The sequence below is a fragment of the Desmodus rotundus genome, chromosome 10 (genome assembly GCF_022682495.2).
Source record: "Desmodus rotundus isolate HL8 chromosome 10, HLdesRot8A.1, whole genome shotgun sequence".
Taxonomy (NCBI): domain Eukaryota; kingdom Metazoa; phylum Chordata; class Mammalia; order Chiroptera; family Phyllostomidae; genus Desmodus; species Desmodus rotundus.
The window spans coordinates 11,715,909-11,737,567 of NC_071396.1; the positions used below are offsets into that span (position 1 = coordinate 11,715,909).

The window sequence follows — 21,659 nt, forward strand, 5'->3', positions numbered from 1 at the left end:
TCCCTGCATTGCAAATAATGGTGCTGTGTTTCAGTCTTTGCAAATTATGTAGAAATTACACTTTCATTTTATTTTTCACTAAAATGTATAGTACCTTCTTCTTCAAAAGAGGAAAAGGGGAAGGAAACTATGAGAAATGGAAAGAGATCAAACCAGAAAGAGGAATAGAGAAAGGAATTTAGGACAAAATAGGATCAAAAGGGACCTAGAGAAAGGTTGTAGCTCATAACGTTTGACAAACGTAAATGTTCTGTTCAAGTGCTACTCATGCCACAAGCCATGACACATACTTATCGATGTTTGAGTAGAACCACTCGTATATGCACCATTTGTGTGCTTTGGGAAGCTTGAGTAGGTTACGTAACCGAAAACCAATCTTCTGTGAGGCTTTCTTATCTGGTGTTGACATGGTTGCTGTAAATTTCTATACAATAAAAAAAAACAAGATTAATCATAGTCCCATTAAGTAAAAAAGATTATAACATTGAATACATTTGTAAAATGGTAGATTGTGGTTAAGTACTCAAAAAGATTCAACAATATTCAACATGAAATTTTTGTTACTATTTAATAAACATTCTGATTAATCCTAACAAAGTTAAAGCCTCCAGTCTCGAAACATATTCTCACAAGGAAGGTGGAACATTTGGCCCCACCATGTCTGCACTGCAGTGCAATTTCAGTTAAGGTGTGCAAGAAGCTACCTCTAAGAAATATTCCTAGAGATCTTGGGCCAGAAAAGTTCCTAAGAACTCTGCTACTCTTGAGAGAGTGAGAGAAGAAACAAGCAAGCAAGCACTAGGCCCAGAGGATTTCCAGTGAATTCTATATCAAACCAGAGCTCCAATGCTATTAAATTGTTTCAAATCACTGAAGAAGAAAAATATGTTCCAAACTATTTTTATAAAGACAACATAACACAGATAATAAAATCTGCCCAAGTATAATAAAAGAAAATATCATTCATTTCTATGAATTTTAAAAATGCTTGGAGAGATATTCTGCACTCATGGATTGCAAAAATTAATACAGGGTGGGGCGAACGTAGGTATACAGTTGTTTGTATGGAAAATAACACAATAATTAATAAATAATAAGAATAAATTGTGTTTTGCATACTCACAACTGTAAACAAACATTTGCCTTACCCTGTATTGTTAAAATGTCCATAATACCCAAAATAATCTGGAGATTTAATATAATCTCTATTAAAATTCCAATGGCCTTTTCACAGAATTAGAGTCAGTAATCCTAAAATTTGTATGGAATCACAAAGACCCCAAACCTCCAAAGCATCATGAGAAAGAAGAACAAAGCTGGAGGCATCGTGCTACATGATTTCAAACTATATGGCAAAGCTACAGTCATCAAAGCTACAGTGTGGCACTGGCACAAAAACGGACACACAGATCAATGGAATGGAATAGAGGGCCCAAATATAAACCCATACATAGGATAGATTAGTTCAAAGAGTCAAGAATATTCAATGGGGAAAGGACAGTATCTTCCATAAATGGTGCTGGGAAGATTGGAAAAATACACGCAAAAGAATGAAACTGAATTACTGTCTTACATCATATACAAAAACTAACTTAACATGTATTAAAGAACTGAATGTAAAACTTGAAACCCTAAAACTCCTAGAAGAAAACAGGCAGTAAGTTCCTTGGCATTGGTCTCGGTGATATTTTTTTGGATCTGATAGCAAAAGCAAAGGCATCAAAAATAAAAATTAACAAGTGGGACTACATCAAATTAAAGGGCTTTTGTACAGCAAAGAAAACAAAAAACAAAATTAAAAGGCAATCTTCCAAATGGGAGAACATATTTACAAATTATATACTTGCTAAGAGGTCAATATCCAAAATACATAAAGAATTCATATAACTCAAGCAAAAAAAAATCAACTAAAAAATGGGCATAGGATCTAAACAGACATTTTTCCAAAGAACACATACAGATGGCCAACAGGTACATGAAAAGATGCTCCACATCACTAACCATCAGGGAAACACAAACCAAAGCACAATCAGATATCACCTTCCATCTAGTAGAATGGCCATCATAAAAAAGACAAGAAATAACAGATGTCAGCAAGGATGTGGAGAATGGGGAACCATTGTGTACCCTTGGTGGGAATGTAAATTGGTACAGGCACTATGGAAAACAGTATGGGGGTTCCTCAAAAAATTAAAAGTACAACCACCATATTATCCAGTAATTCCACTGCTGGCTAGTTATCAGAAGAAAATGAAACACTATTTGAAAAGATATATGCCTCCCATGGTCACTGAAGCATTATTAACAATAGCCAAGATATGGAAGCAACCTAAGTGTCCATCATGGATAAAAGAATAAAATGTGATGCATACATACACACAATGGCTATAAAAAGAATGAACTCTTGTTATTTACAACTACATGGATGGACCTTGATGACAGTATGTTAAATGAAATAAGTCAGACAGAGAAAGACAAATACCTTATGATCTCACTTACATGTATAATCTAAATCAAACAAATGCTACCTAACAAAAAAAAGTCCAAACTCATAGATACAGAGAACAGATTGGTGGTTGCCACAGGCAAGAGATGGGGGATAGGCCAAGTAGGTTAAAAGGCAGAAATTTTCAGTTACAAAATAAGTAAGTCATGGGGGTGTAATACAAAGTATGATGACTATAGTTAATACTGTACTGCATATTTAAAAGTTGCTAAGAGAGATTTTAAAAGTTCTCATTATAAGAAAAAAGTCTGTAACTGTGTTGACAGATGTTAACTTCTTATAGTGATCATTTTGAATATATACAAATATCAAATTATTATATTGCACACTTGAAAGTAATATGTTTCATGTCATTATATCTTGATTTTTAAAAAGCTTAAAAAAAAGAAAGAACGCTACCAGATAAATACCATCAAAACATCAAAAGAATACAATACAACCAACAGGAATTTACATCAAAAATCCAAAGATAATAAACAACCAAACCAAATAAAAATACAAAGGTAGTCCGGCACTAAAAAACTGTTAATATAACTTGCCACTATGAATAAATCAAAACAATAAAAATCATATGACCACCTCCACAGATGCTAAAGATATTTGATAAACTTCAACATCCATTAAAACAACTCTTAATAGAATAGAAAGAGGAGGCCACTGAAAAAATACAACATGCCAAAAGTTAAATAAAACAGCCAAAGTAATGCTTGGAGGAAATGTTAACTTATAGTGTAAATGCCTATAGTAAAAAAAGATGTTTCAATGTGCACGTCCTGTGATGCATCAAGTCCGCACTGCAGGCGTCCGCCCTAGAAAGAGATACTCGCACATTCGCACAGACATGCTTCGGGTGTTCGCGACGGCACTGTCTGTAATGGTAAAGCCTGAGACACCACTTCAATGCCCACATAGGGGAATTCGTAAATGCATTATGGTATCATAAGATTGAACACTATTAACAGTAAAAAAAATGAAATAGTAAGGCCCGCCTATCCTTCCATTCCATCCATCCATCTAAATCAACCAGCATGACAGATCTCAAAAAGTTTGGAGTGAAAAAAATAAGTTACAGAATGATGCATGATACAGCATCATGAAATTGAAATTATAAACGTAATTTTAAAACTACATATATTAATACTACATATTTTCTGTGAATATATAGTTTTACAAGTATTAAAAAGGTCAAAAGGAATAATTAAGCTAATTACAGTGGTTACCAGTAGATAAGGGAAGTAGATCTGGAGGGTAGGTAGAGGTCAAAATTAACATTTTATTTTTATTTCATTATTTTTTTAGTGGGTCTTCCAGTAAAGACAGGAAGATGTACTAGACAAATTCAAAAAGAGCTGTAAGCGCTACTAACTTTTTTATCATAAACTTTTTACTTGGAAAAGTTATAGATTTACAGAAAAGTTGTAGCGAAGTACAGAGTTCTCCTATGCCCTTCACCTAGCTTTCCCTAATGTTAACATCTTACATAACCAAGGTTTGTCAAAATCGAGACATTAACATTGGTACACCACCATTAATTAAACTACAGACTTCATCTGGATTTCTCCAGTTTTTCTACTCATGTCCTTTTTCTGTCCCAGAATCCAAACTGTACTTAAAAAATTAACTTTTTAATGCAAAAAAATTTTTGTACTTTTTATTGCAAAAATAGTTAAGCATAAAATAATAACCAAATTACTATAAAATATTACTATCAGAAAAAGTGCTATGCTTCTTTCCATTGAGTTACTGACTCAGACTTTTAAGTGAGTTATTGATGGCTTACTAGATATAAAACTGTATTAAAGATCCCTTGTTGAGTGTGGGGAAATATATTAAAATTATTAGTGGAAATTTAAATTATTACAACTTTTATGAACACATTTTTTTTGGCAGTGTCTTCTAAACTTTAAATGTTAATACCCTAGCAGCAGTTATGCTTCTAGGGTTTATTCAGCACATGGAAAATGGAGAACGACTGTACTTGGGTACAGGGTTTCTTCTGGGGAGATGAAAACGTCCTAAAATTGGTTCTGATGGTTGCTCAACTCTGTGCCTATATTAAACCCATTGAACAGTGCACTGTAAATAGATGAGGTGCATGATATGTGAATTAAAACAAATAGAAAAAGCAGGGCTCTGGAGACAGGATCCCTGCCATTTTATAATCAGCCTTCAGGTCCTAGCTTCGTAATCCTGAACAAGATACTTCTGTGTCTGTTTCCTCATCTGAAACAATGAAAGATAATATAATAGTAACTTATCTCATCAGACTGCTGAAGATTAAATCAAAGTAATACAAGAGTGCTTAGAACAAGGTCTGTGTACTAAGAGCTCAATAAAAGTTGGTTTTTATAATTTTTCAGCTTTGGACAGTGCTCTTTTTAGAAACACAGACAGCCCTGGCCGGTGTAGCTCCGTTGGCTGGAGCATGTCCTGTAGCCAAAGGGTTGCAGGTTCGATTTCCAGTCAGGGCACATGGCTAGGCTGTAGTTTGATCTTCCCATTTTCTCTCTCACATTGGTATTCCCCTCTATCCCTTTCCCTCTCTCCAAAAGCAATAAAAAATGTCCTCGGGTGGATAAAATAAAATAAAAAAGAAACACAGACAGAATACAAGAATTCAGAGGGTGTGATTAGGAGGGGAAGGGAACAAGCCATATCATGTAAATGAAGACTGAAAGAACTAGGCATGTTAAGGCTGGAAACAAGGGAACTCTAGCAGTCTCGTATTATGCTCAGAAGTAGGAAGGGCTCTGAAAAACAGTCCTAGCAGGAATGATGTGCCTGGAGAGAAAGGCAGTGGATGGAGTCGGGGCAGGCTGGTTTTACAGTCATAGAGACTGGAGCTTTCTGTATGCTTGGAAATTTTCCTAATAAATAGCTGGAGGGGAAAAAAAGAAATTAAAAAAAAATCCACATTTAGAAATTTTTAAGAACTAAAGAGTAGAGTTAAGTCATTCAAATTATACTAATAACAAAGCTCTACTAAAGTTAATATAAGTTACTTAATTATTTCTTATATTCATGTAACCTTGTATCCAACACCTACCGAGTCAAACAATGCACATTATGTATTAGTTTCAATTTTTTAACTGAATTTTAGAGGCTTATGTACATTTGTCCTTGATATTAAAAAAAGTTCAAAATACATTTTTGTTTATTTTACAGAACATGAACATATTTTACTATTTGTAATTATCATAAAGGTATGTAAGACTTTTTAGGGTTTTTTTCCCGGGGGGCGGGGTAGGTCAATTGCTAGTCATACCTTTAATTCCTTTGATGCCCAATCCTTGGTTGAGAAAAATCACCTCTACTATGGCCCATCCTACTGGAAAATCTTATAACACTTTTGGGGAAAAAAATGACAGGGAAGTAGAAAATAACTATACCAAAAATTATAAATTTGATGAGAAAAATTACATTATTCTTTAATACTTCCTTATCCAATTTTCATTCATTCCTTTCTTACATATCCACTAAAATTTTTTAAAAGATGCCAAAAATGAAAAAGGAGATATAATTTCATGCTATATATTTTCTCCATGCCAAACTCCGAACTGATTCCATACTGTCAAATCCATTTGCTTAAGGTCCACTATCTCCATGCTTAAAAGAAAAGTGTGTAAGACTGAGGACTGGCTTTGTACTCTGGTTTCAAGATGCACTTGAAACCAGAGTAGAAATGGTCTTTTCTAGGTACCTAAAATAGGGGCTGAGCTGGAGCACTGATTTAAAGAAAAGAACTTGTTACTCAAAATGTAACAGAATTAACATAAACTTTATTGCGCTGAGCAATTGCTTACTTCCTCTCACGTGAAACAAAATGTCAGCACACACATACCTGCGGAACCATTGCAACTCTCTGGTTTCTTTTAGGTGATCTTGTATTTATTTGCCTATCATCTTCATCAGAAAAGAGTCGACTTCGTTTTGAATTTCTGAAAGGCTATGATAGAAATTTTTTTATTACATGAAAAGACTGAACATTTCCCTTTTTTATTCCAAAATATAATTCTGTACTTGGAGAATACAGCTAATTCTGGATTATCAGCAAGCACTACAGAAGGATGAAGTATGGGTAATACAAAGTATGCAAGGTCAAATACAAATGATCTTAGATTTAAAGAGTAATAAGATAAATGTTTATACAATTGGTTTACAAGTAAAACACCTAGCAGATGATTAAAATTAGAATTCAAATCTCTTTAGTACACTGGCAGCCTGGAATGAAGATAGGAAAATAAATTCTGGAAATTCCAGTTCTTGTTATGTTGGTGTTTGGATTAACACCAGCTGGGTGTATCACGTAATACGCCTTTAGCATAGGGCTGGTCTGGGGCAAAGTTACTAGATGATTCTAGAGGGTAGATCTAAATGTATATAGTATTACACTAGATCTGCTGTCAAAAATTGTTAACTGAATTTCTATTTGTAAATAAAAATACAAGATACCCATAACAGATACTTGATAAATGCCTGTAGAACTAAAAAAAAAATTTAAGTACCCAAAGTACATCATATACTTAAGGGTCTATAATATGAAAAATTTTATGGCCCATTCTAGGTTCAGAGGTCTCATTAATAAAGGACAGAAATAATATCCCAATAGTACCTGCATCCTTTTTCAAATCCTTCTTCCACTATTCAAGAGAGAGCTTCATACCTAGTTGGAAGGGAGGCAGGTACAGAGGGCTAGCAACATATGGACAGCATCCAGTTGGGTCAAGGTTAGAGGTATGGTCCTTGAAATTAAATCTGCAGAGAGTCTCAACACTCCATAGCCCTGACAGGAAGTACCTCCCTCCCCTGCTGAGAGGAGGAAGAGAATGATGGCGATTGAATTGATAGAGTGTAGAAAGTCCTGCATATTAACTGTGGCCAGATGCCCAGGTTACTGTGTCCACTGCTGTCTACCCCAGCTCCGGACCTGTGTCATGAATGATCCCTAAAGCCTCATGGTTACCTAAGAGGGCAGGGGAGGAGCAGAGATGCCCCAAATCATTAGTCCTGCGAACTTTATGTTCATCTCTACTTCCCACCCCTAAATGTACCCGCCATTGACCTACACAAGATTTTATCTTGTCCTTGCTGGGATGGCTCAGTGGACTGAGTGCTGGCCTGCGAACTGAAAGGTCACTGGTTCAATTCCTAGTCAGGTCACATGCCTGGGTTGTGGGCCAGGACCCCAGTTGTGGGCATGGGAGAGGCAGCCGATCAATGTATCTCTTGCACATTGATGTTTCTCTCCTTCTCTTTCTCCCTCCCTTCCCCTCTCTAAAAATAAATAAATAAATAAAATCTTTTGTTTTTAGAGGAAGGAGACAGAGATATTTAAAAAAAAGATTTTATTATCTTACCACTTATTTATATATCTTTTTGTAGGGACCAGAACCATGTAAAATTTTTAGTACCTAATAATAGTATGATTTTGGGTTGTTGGAGTTTTTCTCTGTTTCTGCCTATTTAAAAAAAAAAAACTACAAATGCTTAATAATGACCAAATTATCGCAGACTACAGATTATTTATCTATACATGATCATATACTGCTCACAGACCCTTAAAGACTCAAATGCTTGCCTTGGCTGGGTAGCTCAGTTGGTTGGAGCATCATCCCAACATGCCAAGGTTGCAGATTCAATCCCTGGTCAGGGCACATACAAGAAGCAACCAATGAGCACATAAATAAGTGGAACAACAAATGTGATGTTTCTCCCTCTCCTTCTCAAATCAATCAATAAAAAAGAAAAAGATTCAAGTGCTTGAGGTTGGCGGAAAACTGTGAACAATGTTTACCGTGCTATAAACACTTGCACACGACAATAATACAGACAGTCTGGTTCATACTCTAAAGTGTGAGAAGAACTGATTCCTTACCATTTCCACAGCAGAGCCTGTATTCCTGCCTTTCCAAACAGGTGTTTTTTGTAAAGAACTGAACTTTTCATTCCATGTGTTAGATAAGCTTCCCTCTGTAATAAATAATTATTACTAATAAGATTTAGGTTGAGTTCAAAGGATTTCATACTGTGAACACTGCCTTTTTAATAACAGCAATATATATGGAAATATTTACCAATATGAAAAAAATACACTGACCGTAATAATTTTAGTTAATTACAAATGAAAATTCTTTTTCTTTTTTCTGTCAAACTCTAAATAATTCGGGAAGGCAATGTATCTTGAAAATATTAAACTTTTTTTATTAAAACGTGTGGCTTCTTTCTTTTTGGTTTTTAATAATTCCTCCATTTTAATTTTCCGAGAACCATCTCATAAGTACAATCTAACTGAAAACAGGGCAATGAAAAAAGCGTCTTCTAACCTTAAATTTAAAGCTTATATCTAAATGTTTTCTGCTTCCATATCTAAAACCCTTGATATCAAAAAATGAAATGTGTGGCATTTCTGTTTTCCTTAATTTAAAGAAATGTCTTGAGTTGTATGAAACCAGAAAAACTTCGAACAAGTGACTAGACATATTATGAAAAGGATGAGTTTAATTTCTACAAAAAGGACATGTTTATACAGAGAGAGACATAGGCAAATATAGTTAGTTTCATTTCCTTCTAGCTGCATATCAGCATTTTCTAATTTTTTCTATTAGAAATTTATATCACTTAAATATTTTTTTGAAGAAAATGATTTTAATATTGAGGGAAAATAATGAAATGCTTTTCAAATGTTTATTTTAATAAGTACAAAAGAAAAGAGGCAGCCCTGGCTGGTGCGGCTCAGTGGATTGAGTGCCAGCCTGCGAACCAAAGGGTCACCGGTTTGATTCCCAGTCAGGACACATACCTGGGTTGTGGGGCAGGTCCCCAGTAGGGGGTGCACGAGAGGCAACCACACATTGATGTTTCTCTCCCTCTTCCTCCCTCCTTTCCCTTTTCTCTAAAGATAAATAAATAAGATCTTTTTTTAAAAAAGAGGTGGGATGGTGTTGATTTTGGTAGGCAAATAAGTTAGGGTAACTGGAAGACAAGTGTTCTCAAGCCAGAAGGATTGAATCTGGTAAGTCACCAACTCAAAGTGGAACAAAATAGTTTTAAAAGTAAAAGTACTAATGAACATTAGAGTTTCTAGCTTGGTTCCAAATGTTCTTACCCAGTAGAATATTGCTCAAGGTAAATTTAAAAATGAACTATATTAACAGGGTTTGGTCTAATTAATACTACTTACATAACAAAATAGCAAGACCAAGGAACATCTTTTTCTCTTAAAAAGAAAATTACTATCATTCTTTTATTCTTAAGAGACTTGCATTATTACTGAGAAAGCAAGATTCTTAAATAAACTATTATGCAAAAACACAGGTCAGAACAATTATTTAAGAAATGTTTAAAAAAAGAGATGTTTTCAATCTAGTAAGAAAGTTCTTTAATCAGTAATTCTAGGGAAAAATTTTCTTAGTAATTCTAACAACCAAGGACCAATTTTCATGTAGCAGCATATGAATTTAAAGTTATCATCAGTGAAAACCAATAATTAAAAGCTATAATGTCGTAACAGAAAAAGAAACGCTACATCCGAATTAACTCGATGACTGAAATTTCTAGTGTGTGCCACACCTACAGAGTCATGCTATGCATCTTACCTTTTAAACTGACGAGGGCTTTTGCTGAAGAGCCTGCAATGAAAACAAATCCATATTATTTCACAATCAAAGTGACAGAAAAAGAACTTGGTTTGGGGGTAAAGATGATCTATTTAGTTTTAGCAACACTGACTTTGAAGTGAGGGTGGGACGTGTAATCAGAAATAACTAGTAGACAATTTAAGCTACAGACCAGAACTCAGATGAGGTAAAGAAGAACTGGACAGACAGTTGGAAATCCTACTGAAGTTGTGAGAAATGGAGACCTTTCCTAGGGAGAAAAGTGTAGAAAGAGAGGAAAGAGGAAGACTACGGACAGAAGCAATTTTGGATCCTCATCCAGAAGTGTGCTGGTGTTGGAGAAGGAAGAGAGAAAGGGAACCAGGATTTACTGAGGCAAAATTCAGAAGTGGTAATAGGGTGGAGAAGACAGAAATGACCCAGGCCCTGTCCTAGCCGGCAGTAAGTCCCCTGCATGTCTAGAATGCAGACGTGTACAACACTTACAGATCCAAGCGGCAGAAGACGTTCAGAACAGGCAGGAGGGACTGGCATCAAGGTGGAGGGGATCACTGACTAATCACCAGGAAGCTCCTCAAACACTCAGAATAGGTACAACTAATAAAGGTCCTCCGGGGATCCTGTTGCAGGTAACCCTCAGGCTCGCTCTGGGAAACGCGGGGCCACTGGTGTGAATAAAGGATAGGATCTACAGGTGAGGGGAAGTAGGAGATTCAATAGAAGTTTTTAGGAAAGAGGAAAGATTTTAAATTGAAAACCTCTAGATTGTGTACGTGAGTTGCAAAAAAGTCCAAGTCACTCTAAAAATAATAAAGGGTGATCTCTGTCATTTATATGGGACACTTGTATTGTACACCTAAAACAATATAATGTCATGTCAGTTATATCGCAATTTTAAAGAGAAATTAACAGAAAAAAAAACCTTTCTATGCTACAAAAGAGAAATTATTCATAGAATTATACATGAGCAAATTTTCTTTTAAATTTAAAACACTGTTTAGTCCTGGCCGGATAGCTGCGTTCGTTAGAGCATTGTCCTGATACGCCAAGGTTGTAGGTTCGATACCCGGTCAGGACACATATAGGAATTAACCAATGAATGCATACATAAGTGGAACAACAATCAATGTCTCTCCCCCCCCATTCCCCCATTTCTCTCAACTCAGTAAATAAATTTTTAAAAACTGTTTCGAACACCTTTTGTTTTTCTTTTACTATAGTCAAATTATTTATCTTTACTTGTTTTCAAATTTATTTTACTTTATAACCAGCTACTTTAAAATAAAGATTTTTATTTATTTAGTTTAGAGATTGGGGAAGGGAAAGAGAAAGAGAGGGAGAGAAGCATTAATGTGTGGTTGTCTCTCTCGCACCCCCTGCTGGGGAACTGGCTGCAACCGGGGCATGTGCCCTGACTGGGAATTGAACTGGCAACCTTTTATTCACAGGTCTGTGCTCAATCCACTGAGCTACACCAGCCATGGACAGCTACTTTTTATTTTTATAGAGAGAGGAACGAGAGAGAGAAACATCAATCAGTTGACTCTTGCATGCCTCCAACTGAGGACCTGGCCTGCAACCCAGGCATGTGCTCTGACTGGGAATTGAACCGGTGTCCTTTTAGTTCGCAGGCTGGTACTCAGCCCACTGAGCCACAACCAGCTACTTCTCATCTCAGTTACTGTGATATCCATTTATGTTTGAAAGACTATAATCTAAGATCAGGCAATAGTGAAGTTATTTGAAACGTGGTCAGCTACTTGCATTGAGAAAAGACAAATTTTTAAATGGCATGTTCAAAATGTGAGTAAATATCTTTAAGGAGCCAGTCCATCATGACACTACACACATAAAAATCAATAAATACAGGATGATCTCAGGGGATAAAGAAGAACATGAACTTACATATAAATCAGTGAAGAAAGATGAATTCTCCTTGGTGTTTAACAAAAGCAGCAGAGTTACAACTCATAAATGGACAACAGACCTTAAATGAAAAGCAACAGAGAAAGTACTGCAGTTCTGGCTATGAAACATTTTTATGCATTTCAGATCCTTAAACCTCAATTGACTTTTCCTCCACAGGGCGGTCCGAGCGGCTTATAGAATAACAGACAACCCATCAACATCAAAGCCACTGTTGCTTTCACTCTACTCTCTTCCTGGATGTGGAGAATGGTTAACAGGACAACGCAAGAGCTTCTGTTTGGCAAGCTGAAGTTCAATGACCAAAGGCAGGAACGTTGTGGGGAAAGCAGTCAGGGAGAAATGCTGTGAAGTCTCACCAAAAAACCAGTGACACAACACGACTGGGAAGCAGCAGCAGTAGACGACACACACCCACGTGGCTACCACGAGAACTTCGGCTCACTGGAGACGCAGCAGTAATAGTGCACTCGTGTGCCGAGTACCACGGGCTGCCGGAGGCCCCCCAGCCCCTGCCGGCGGCACCTGGGAGAATACCGCGTGCAACACAGCCGAAGGCAGAATGTATGGTCTAGTGAGGGGAGACAAACAAATACCACCTGAAGAAAAATACTGCAGGATAATAAGAACAGAGAAGGTGGGGTGAGATTGGGGCGGAAAGACTATTTTTCTACAAAGTGCTCGTGATTAGGTTCTCTAAAAAATGACGTTTGAGCAGACATCTGAAGGAAGAGGGGTGAGCAGCAAGGATCTCCATCCCTGCCCCATGAAGACAGGAGCTACATCTTGGGGACTCTGACCCACCACTTTTAACCTTTCTCCGTTTTTGAGAGATGGTGTTGCACAGTGGTTGAGAGCACAGATGGAGACTAGCAGTCTTGGCTTTGTCACATTCTTGCTTTGTTACCTTAAGCAAGTTACTTAACCTCTCTGTGCTGATTCGTCATTTGTAAAATGGGAATTAATTTATACATGTAAAAGTGCTTAGAAAACAGTGCACATTAGCACATGGCTAATTTTTATATTATGCTATTAGCATTACTTTGATCAATTAAAAGAAATCTATTAGATTAAGAACATGGATTTCAGCCCTGGCTGGTGTGGTTCAGTGGATTGAGTACCGGCCTGCAAACCAAAGGGCCACCGGTTTGATTCTCAGTCAGGGCACATGCCTGGGTTGCGGGCTAGGTCCCCAGACAGGGACATGCAAGAGGCAACCATACACTGATGCTCCTCTCCCTCTCTTTCTCCCTCCCCCTATGTCTAAAAATAAATTAAAAAAAAAAAAAAGAACATGGACTTTACAGGCAGGTGACGTCAAGTTAGAAACCTGCTAACTGGGTGTGTTCATTCATTCATTGAACACACACTCACTGAGCACCTGACACAGAGCTGTTTCAAGACCCAGGTTAGCAAAAGGAAAAGATAACGACTCTGCTCTCCGGTGGGAAGAGACACATTCTAGGAAGAGACACAGTAAATAAGCACATAAAATAGCCACCCTCGTGGCAGTTGTTATAAAGGAAGGTGATCTCAGCGTGGGAAGTCACTTCACACAGGGTAGTTAGGGAAGGCTTTTCTGAGGAGTGAACATCTGAGGGACCAGCCATGAGAGAGCAGGAGGTCAAATCAATGAGTCTGCGCAGAACAGTAGGTAAGAAGGCCCTGAAATAGAAAGTTTAGCATATTCAAGGAAGGGAGGGAGGGAGGGAGGCCATGGAGCTTGGGGAGTAGCTATGGAGGGGCAAATGGTATGAAAAAAGGTCAGAGAGGCCTGGTGTTACACACAGGATTGGAACGCACACATGAAGAAAAACAGTACTGTACCCTAACCCAAGTTGTCCAACTACATTCACAAATGTGAAGCTGCAACTGTGACAGCTGCCACTTAGAAGTTACACAGTGGTATGCAAAGACTTAATAAGAAGACGTAATCTTTGTCAGGGAGGACAGAAAACAGCTGGGATCTAAAGGATAAGCAGAAGGTAACCAGAAGTGAGGGGAAGGAAGAACACTCCAAGCAGAGAGAAGAGCATGCGCAAAGGCCCTGCAAAAAAAAGGTAAAAAAAGAAAGCCCGGTGAGTATAGGAAATGAAAAAGATCCACTTTAGCTCAAATGGATGGAATAAGAGGAAGAGTGGCATAAAATGAAGCCGGAGAGGTGGGGAGTGGCCAGACCACGAAGGGTCTTATAGCTACTCAAGTGTCTAAAGCAGTAGGACGACATTATATGTGAGTATGTAAATATATACAAGTATATGTTTACTCATATACACATATTTTTAATACTTACATAAATATATGTTTTTATAAGGATCACTCTGTGGGCCGAGGTGGGGTGGTGGGGGTGAGCCGGTGGATTTTGAGAGGCTGAAGTGACTGGGTCAAGGAAGAGATGCTGTCAGTCACCGTGGGCTAGGGTGAGAAGCAGGTGGATTTTTTTTTTTTGGAAGGTAGAAGTTACAAGACTTAGTAAAGCCTTTAATACGGAAAGTAGAAAAGGGGGAAGTTCTGAATGTAACCTCTAGGTTTCAGCTGAATGCACAGGGAAGCCATTCATCCAGACGAGAACCACTGAAAGTATCTCTGTCCTGGGAAGGAGTCTGAGGGGCCCCAGGCAGCTAAGAGAGGTGAAACAGGCAAGAGATATCAAGAACAGGAGCTCGGGGGAAAGATCTGGGCTGAAGACAGCCTCAGTCTCCTCGTATACAACATTAAGCTAGCAAGAGTACTTACCTCAACTGAAACAAGCATTAAGTGAGCAAACGCATATCATATGTTTTGTACAGCAGCTGGTTTATACTAAGTACTCAATAAACGGCAGCTTTTAACACTGATGATATCACACCAGCTATTGGCAAATTTATTAGTGGTTCCCCTTGACTAAAACTGGCAAAGAAACACATTGCTATTTCCTGCATCCCTTTTCAAGACTCAGCTCCAGCTGCATTAACAATGCCTCTTCCCCTACATTCAATCCCATGTCAGCCCAGTGTTCACGTGTCTCTGATGTGTGACACTATGACAACCAGGTACGGCGGTCCCTGCTTTCAACAAGCTGTGGTCTAGGGAACAAGATGCACGCCACGCACGCACGCACGCCCCCCACCAGCGTACCAGAGACGCCACAAAGTAGCACAGGTGATGCCGCGCAATCTGAGAGTGCAGCTGGAGTTAACCCTACTATGAGCCCCAAGTCCCTACGAAGATCCACGGTGAGTCCTCGCTGACCGCTGAACGACGAGCGAAGGTTCCAGATGACAGCTGTAGGAAAACCACTTGGCACAGCTCTCCGTCCAGCAGGATGACTACAGTAACCGAGAGACGGCGCTGGTGGCTGTGACGCCTAAGAAGTGATGACACATCAGTGGTAAAGATGGCAAGGATCTTCAGGTGACAAATACACTGTGCTCAGCAGGCCCACCCTTACCCCGGAGCACCCTAAATCACAACCCACTGTCTGCTCCGACCGAGAGCCAAGAAAATCCCTGGATGCTCTACAGTGGTGCCCCATCCAATGCAGCAGCCACCAGCCACGAGCGACGACCTACAGTCAAATGAACGAAAATTAAATAAAACGGAAGATTCGGTTTCTCGGTCACTCCGGCCAGCGGCGCGGGGGTGGCCAAACAGAACACCCCCTTCACGGGGGAAGCCCCCCTGGGACGCAGCGCTGGCCCGGAGCAAAGGTAAAGACGTGAACCCTCTGAATGCAACTTTTCACCAGCCCGGCGACTGAACTTTTATTTTCACTTTATAGCACACGAAGAGTCTATCCCAACGCAAACCGAACTGGCTTTCACTTTGCAAGCGTCTGTCTGCCTCTTGCCCGGATAAGCCTTCACCGTGAGCCTTTTGCGTTTGGGACACTGAGGCTCTCAGACAGGACAGAACTGCACGCACCGAACAGTGAGCAGCGGGGGTCAGGACCTCCGTGTCGTTAGCGAAATGACTCGCCTCTTCTGTGTCCTTTCCACAACAGGGAAAATTACAGTCCGGGAAAGCTCCCCCGCGCTGGACCGCGGAGCCAGTGCTGCTCCTTGCTCAGCACAGGTGAGCGTACAGGTGCGAGGTGGCGGGGCGAGCCCGCACGCGAGGCGAGGCCACGCGCGGGGTGCGTGTCCGGAAGGCACGGCGGGCGCGCGCCGGGCCGGCCGCGTCCGTGGGTAAAGGCGTCCCCGCGAGTCCGAAGACGCTCGCACGGAAGAAAGTCGGTGGGATGGGGGCCCCCCCCGCACACTTGCGACCCGCGTCTGCGGTATCGCGGGCGAGGTCCGCGGCCACCTGTGGTCCCAGGGGAAGGGGCCAGCCCTCTGACACGGAAACACTTCCAGGGCTGGACGCCCGCGGGCGGGGGGCACCGTGGGGATCGCAAGTGCCCGTAGGGGCAGGGGCCGTGACAGGACGAGGTCGGACGCTGCGGCGACAAGAAGGGGCTGTGCCCACCGTCCGCAGCCCGAGCCCTTCCCGGCCCCGGGACAGGCGGGTTACATAACGCGCCGGGCGGCTCTGCGCGCTCGGCGAGCGGTGCCGGCAGCGAGGACAGTTCCCGCGGCCGGGGGCCCCTCGCCCCCCACCTCGGCCCGGGGCCGGCATCGGGCCCGGGGAGCAAGCCACCGCCTCCGCCCCGCACGGGCTGGGCCCCCGGGCTTTCAGTTCCGGCCCTGGCGCTCCCACAACCTCAGAAACCAACACACAGACACCATAACAAAGGCGGCGACGCGGCGGCAACACCGGGGCGGGACGCCTAGGGGGCCACGGCGGGGCTGGCAGTCGGCCCACTTGCCCGGCAGAGGGCACGGCCGCCCGTCCCGGCCGGTGCCGCCCGGCGGCAAGCAGCCGGCGGGAAGCGGGGGGTGCTTTGATGTGCTACTCACTCTCGTCAGGCAACTGGTCGAGCTCCGCCATCTTGAACGAGCCGCGCCGCTTTTTCAAAGGCTGCCCGCCGCGGTGCATTGTGGGGCGGAGACTGTCTTTGCGAGGGAGGTTCGAATGCGGAGCTCGCTGCCCGCGGCGCCGCGGCGCGCCGCTCCCGCCGCGGCGGGCGGAGGGGGGCAGGCCGGGTTGGGGGGCGGCCGGGCTCCGCCCGCGCCTGCCGGGGGCGGGGGCACCGCGGGGCCGGGCCGCGCCTCGCCCCTGCGCCCCCGGCCCGGCCCGAGGGAGGCGGCGGGGAGGCCGCGCCGAGCGGCCGGGCTCGCGCCGCCCCTGCCGGGGCCCGGCGCCGGAGCGCGGCGTGGGGAGCCGCGCGAGCTCCCGGGTCCCGCCGGCCCGACTCCCGGCCCGCGCCGCCCGCCCCCTCAGGGGCTCGCTCCCGGCTCGCGGTTCGCGTCTCGCGCTGCGGCTGCGGGAACTGCAGGCTGCTCCGAGTGGGAAAGGGAGGGAAGGTGGGAGGGAGGCCGGGAGCGCCGAGGCGGGGCAGGGGGGCGGCACCTGTGGGCCCCGCGCGGGGAAAGGAGCCCCCGGTGCCGGGTGGCGTTACCCGCGGGGGGCTCTGCTCCCACTCGCTTTTCACGGCTCCCGAAACCCACGTTTCTCCGGCGTCGCCGTCCCCTCCCTTACCCGGAAAAGCCCGGGGAGGGAGCGGGGAGGAGGGCTCAGGCCGCAGCCCCACGGCTGGTACGTCCCTGACTCCGGGTTCCGGTCGGGGACACCCTCCTCCCTAAGGTCGGGATCCCAGCCTGCAGGAGAGACCTTGAGAGGTCACGAAGTTAGCCATTTAGGTCATCAGCTCCAGAACTGTTTCGCTGGGCCCTTTCATCCAGTCGGCGCTAGACGAGGCAGGAGCTGGGAGAGAATTACAAAAGCAGCGACGGAGGTTTGGGGGGGATGCGGAGCCAAGTCGGCAGGGGCACTACGCGGCAGCCCGGTCCCCGATCGGCGTGTTACTGGGTGAGAAGTCGGCCGCCGGTTCTGGAAGCAGCCGGGGAAGAGACTCCGCCCGCCCGCCCGTAGCACTGCCCAGTGATGAGCCCTGTTGCTTCCCACTGTTCATTCGAAGCACGCGAGGAGTTCCAGCTCCCTCGACCCAGGGCTGTAACGGGAGTGGGGGAACAGGGTCGTCCCGCGTGGAAAACACCACGAGGGTGAACGCCGAGAACCAGAAAGTTACAGGCTACGTGGTAGCCTGGCATGAGGACAGCAGAACACAGGCCAGCGCAACGCGGCGGCGAACTCCCCGGGAGCCCTGAAGCCACGGAGAAGTCGGTTTTTAAATTGCGCTGGCGGCACGTTCCCGCGTGTGTTGCGGAGCAAACATGTGGGTGATGGGTTGGAGGGAGAGCCGACGAGAGTCCTGGCAACCGGTCAGGAGGAAGCTTGCTGGGGTGCGCAGGCCGAGGACGACGGGGAGAGGTCGAGGCGGGCTGCCCTGCAGCTCCAGAGAGGGGGCTCTGCAGTCCAGGGCCTGGCTGGGGCTCTGGGGGCTGGTGTGTAACGTCAGGCGAGTTTGTTTCTGCATTGAATTCCCTGTGCCTCCGTTTCTCCTGTGTAAAATGCAGGTAGTAACACGGTTGTTTTGAGGATTAATTGAGTTGATGGATGTAAAAACCTTATACTTTGTAGCACCCATTCTGGCTCAACGGTTAGCTATTGCCACCACTACTTTCGAACAGGGAGTGTGATTGGTGGTGCCAGCTCTGGGCCTCGGGTGAGCTGGATGCTGCCACTTGCTGGGGGCGGGGTGGGGAAGGCAGGATGTGAGCAGAGGTTTAAAAATTCAGTTTTACAAAGTAATCCTTCCTGGCTGACTTACCCCCTCCTGTGCCTTTTAAGCACATTCTGATCTACCTTCTGAGAAGATGAAGACCAATTGATCCCTGTAGTGAGCCCCTGGGGGGTGGTGGGCAGTAGGACACTATCAGTTTGGAGATGAATACAAGGAAAGGTCAACCCTCTGAAAAGGAAAGGAGAGAGACAAACAAACACAAAGCAGGTTAGGGGAGTGGAAGTAAAACTTTTAAGTGTAAGCCATGGTCAAGGCGCCTTCAGAGCGACACAAACCAGGTTTTGTGCTCAGCCGGTTTTCACGAGCGGTAGCAGGTCTGCTGTCTAAGTATGTATCTTTAGGCCCCTCCTCTGGTGATCTGCATTTTAAACAAAACCTTAAATGAGTTCTCACACTCGGAAGCCCGAAACTGTGTCGCCGTGCAGATCTACCACTTACTAGCTGTGCCTGCAAACAAAGCCCTTAACGATTATTCTCAATGAGGTTCTTTATTAGATATTTACAAGGGGGGTTTTTAAATCTTTGGCTTACTCTATTCTCCCCCAAATGTCGTAACTCGTTCAAGGACAACATCCACCAGATGATAGAATCAGGCTCTGGCCTCCTTTTCTCACTTCATTTTCTTCCTCTGTGATGTGATGATAAAGTCCGCCACAGGACTGTTAAATTTTAAATTTTGTATTTCAATTTACAAATGACATGATTGCATAAGAGTTATTGCTTTAAGAAGAAAATTGGACAAGGGTACTAAGTCATAGAAAATCTAGATAAAATACACCATAAGAAAAGTAAACAGCCATATTTTAGGCATATCAGGTTTGATCATTTCCAGTCCCATGGCCCATTTATCAAATATTGCGTTATGTCTGTAAACTTGTGTGCTTCAAAGGACATTATCAGGAATGCAAAAAGACAACCTTCAGGATGGGAGTAAATATTTGCAAATCATATACAGTAAGGGACTTATATGCAAAATATATAAAGGATTTATAACCAAAATATATAAAGAATCTTACAAGTTGATAATTTAAAAAAAAAAGAATCCAATTCAAAAATGGGGAGAGGCTCCAAAAAATGTACAATAAACCAATAAGCACACAAAAAGATGCTCCCCATCAGTCACTAGGGAAATGCAAATCGAAACCACAATGAGATACTACTTTATGCCCACTGGGGTGGCTATAACCAGAAAGACAGATGATAACAGGTGTTGACAGAGTGGTGCAGAAATTGGAACTTGTCCACAGCTGGTGGGGACATAAAATGATGCAGCCACTATGGTAGTTCCTCAAAAAATGAAACAGAATTACTGTATGATCTAGCAATTTCACTTCTGAATACAGGCATATGCCAGAGATGCTGTGGGTTCAGTTCTAGATCACCACAACAAAGCAAGTATAAAAATAAAGCAAGTCATAATTTTTCTCCTTGGAGGAGCTGGCCTTGAACTTGTTAAAAAAAATTTCTGTGAAGCACAATAAGGTGAAGCGCAATAAAAAGAGGTACACCTGAATATGCCCAAAGAATTGAAAGCAGCGTCTTTAGATATTTGTACACCTGAATGTTCATAGCAACATTATTCACAGCAGTCAAGAGGTGGAAGTAATCCAAGTGTCCATCTCCGGATGAATGGATCTATAAAATGTCGTAGACACATATGATGGAATATTATGTAGCTTTAAAAAGAAAGGAAACTGGTATATGCTACAATGGGATTGAACCTTGTGGATATTATACTAAATGAAATAAAGCAGGCATAAAAAGACCAATACTTTATTATTCCATGTGTACGAGGTACCTAGAATAGTCAAATTCATAGTGGCAAAAGAAGAATGGCTGTTGCCTGGGGCTGGGGGGAGGAGAAATTGGGAGTTACTGTTTAGTGGGTGCGGAGCTGCAGCTGGGCAAGGTGAAAAAGGTCTGGAGGTGGGTGAGGGTCATGGTTGCATGGCAGGGTGAATGTACCTAATGCCACGGGCCTGTACACTGAAAAATGGCTAAGATGGTAAATTTTATATTATGTATATTTTAGCACAATAAAACATTTTCCTTTGCAAAGACAGTACACACAATATAACCCCATTTACAAATATATATGCAGCGGATTAAAATCCAGAACGAAAGATATCCAGTAGTGGCTATACCCGGGTGGTGGGATTATGGGTAATTTTTATTTTCTTTGTGTCTGTATTTACTGTTTTTCTACAGTAACATTCATTGCTTTTACAATACAAAGCAGCTATTGAAATAAAGGTATATTCATATAAAGGAATAGTATTTAGCCATAAAGAGGAACCAGGTACTGATATATACTAAAGCTTAAATGAACCTTAAAAACATTATGCTAAATAAAAGAAGCCAGTCACAAAACACTACCTATTGTCTCATTTCATTGATAGGAAATGTCCAGAATAGGCAAATCCATAGAAAGACACTAGATTAGTGGCTGCCTAGGGCTGGCGGTGGGTTGGGGAGGAAGTGGGAGTCATTTCTAAAGGGTACAGGGTTTCTTTTTGGTGTGAAGAAAATGTTCTCAGATTCACTGAGTCTGATAATGGCTGTACAACTCTGCATAGACTACAAACCGTTGAACAGGACATTTTAAATAGGTGAGTTGTGTGGTGTGAGAATTACATCTCAATAAAAAAAATCTTATTTTTTATTACAAGAAAAATCTTACTTTTCAGACTTTTTAGGTTTCGTCTCAACCTAAAGATTTTGGTACTCACTTTTTTACAGAATCCTTTTCTAAGCCAGATAACGAAGATGCAAAGTCAAAGGCACTCTGCTGGGCCACTTCATAGTTTTGTTTATTTATTTGTAGAGAGATGGGAAGGGAGGGAGGAAGAGAAGGAGAGAGATATTGATCTGTTGCCCCTCACACATA

At 42.6% G+C, this 21,659-nt stretch overlaps 1 protein-coding gene and 1 non-coding gene across 7 annotated transcripts in view; both read right to left on the reverse strand.

The window, feature by feature from the left end:
* Nucleotides 1-17,042, reverse strand: part of LIN9 (lin-9 DREAM MuvB core complex component) — a 41,919-nt gene extending 24,877 nt beyond the window's left edge. Inside the window, exons 1-8 of one of the 6 annotated variants that reach the window (XM_053913188.1) lie at nucleotides 16,926-16,997; nucleotides 12,028-12,109; nucleotides 10,609-10,810; nucleotides 10,102-10,134; nucleotides 8,382-8,476; nucleotides 7,119-7,169; nucleotides 6,348-6,452; nucleotides 291-424 (exon numbers count right to left, since the gene is read on the reverse strand). In XM_053913188.1, coding sequence (XP_053769163.1) covers nucleotides 291-424; nucleotides 6,348-6,452; nucleotides 7,119-7,124 — 245 coding nt within the window. In that variant the 5' untranslated portion in view covers nucleotides 7,125-7,169; nucleotides 8,382-8,476; nucleotides 10,102-10,134; ... (1 more) ...; nucleotides 12,028-12,109; nucleotides 16,926-16,997. Of the gene's footprint in view, nucleotides 1-290; nucleotides 425-5,771; nucleotides 5,853-6,347; nucleotides 6,453-7,118; nucleotides 7,170-8,381; nucleotides 8,477-10,101; nucleotides 10,135-10,608; nucleotides 10,811-12,027; nucleotides 12,110-16,925 lie in introns of those variants that run through there. The other 5 variants (XM_053913186.1, XM_053913187.1, XM_053913189.1 and 2 more) reach the window with 5 other exon arrangements.
* On the reverse strand, nucleotides 3,805-3,867 carry LOC112318938 (U7 small nuclear RNA). The gene has a single exon (XR_002976271.2). It is a non-coding gene; the product is annotated as a U7 small nuclear RNA (small nuclear RNA).
* Nucleotides 17,043-21,659: the final 4,617 nt, after the last annotated feature.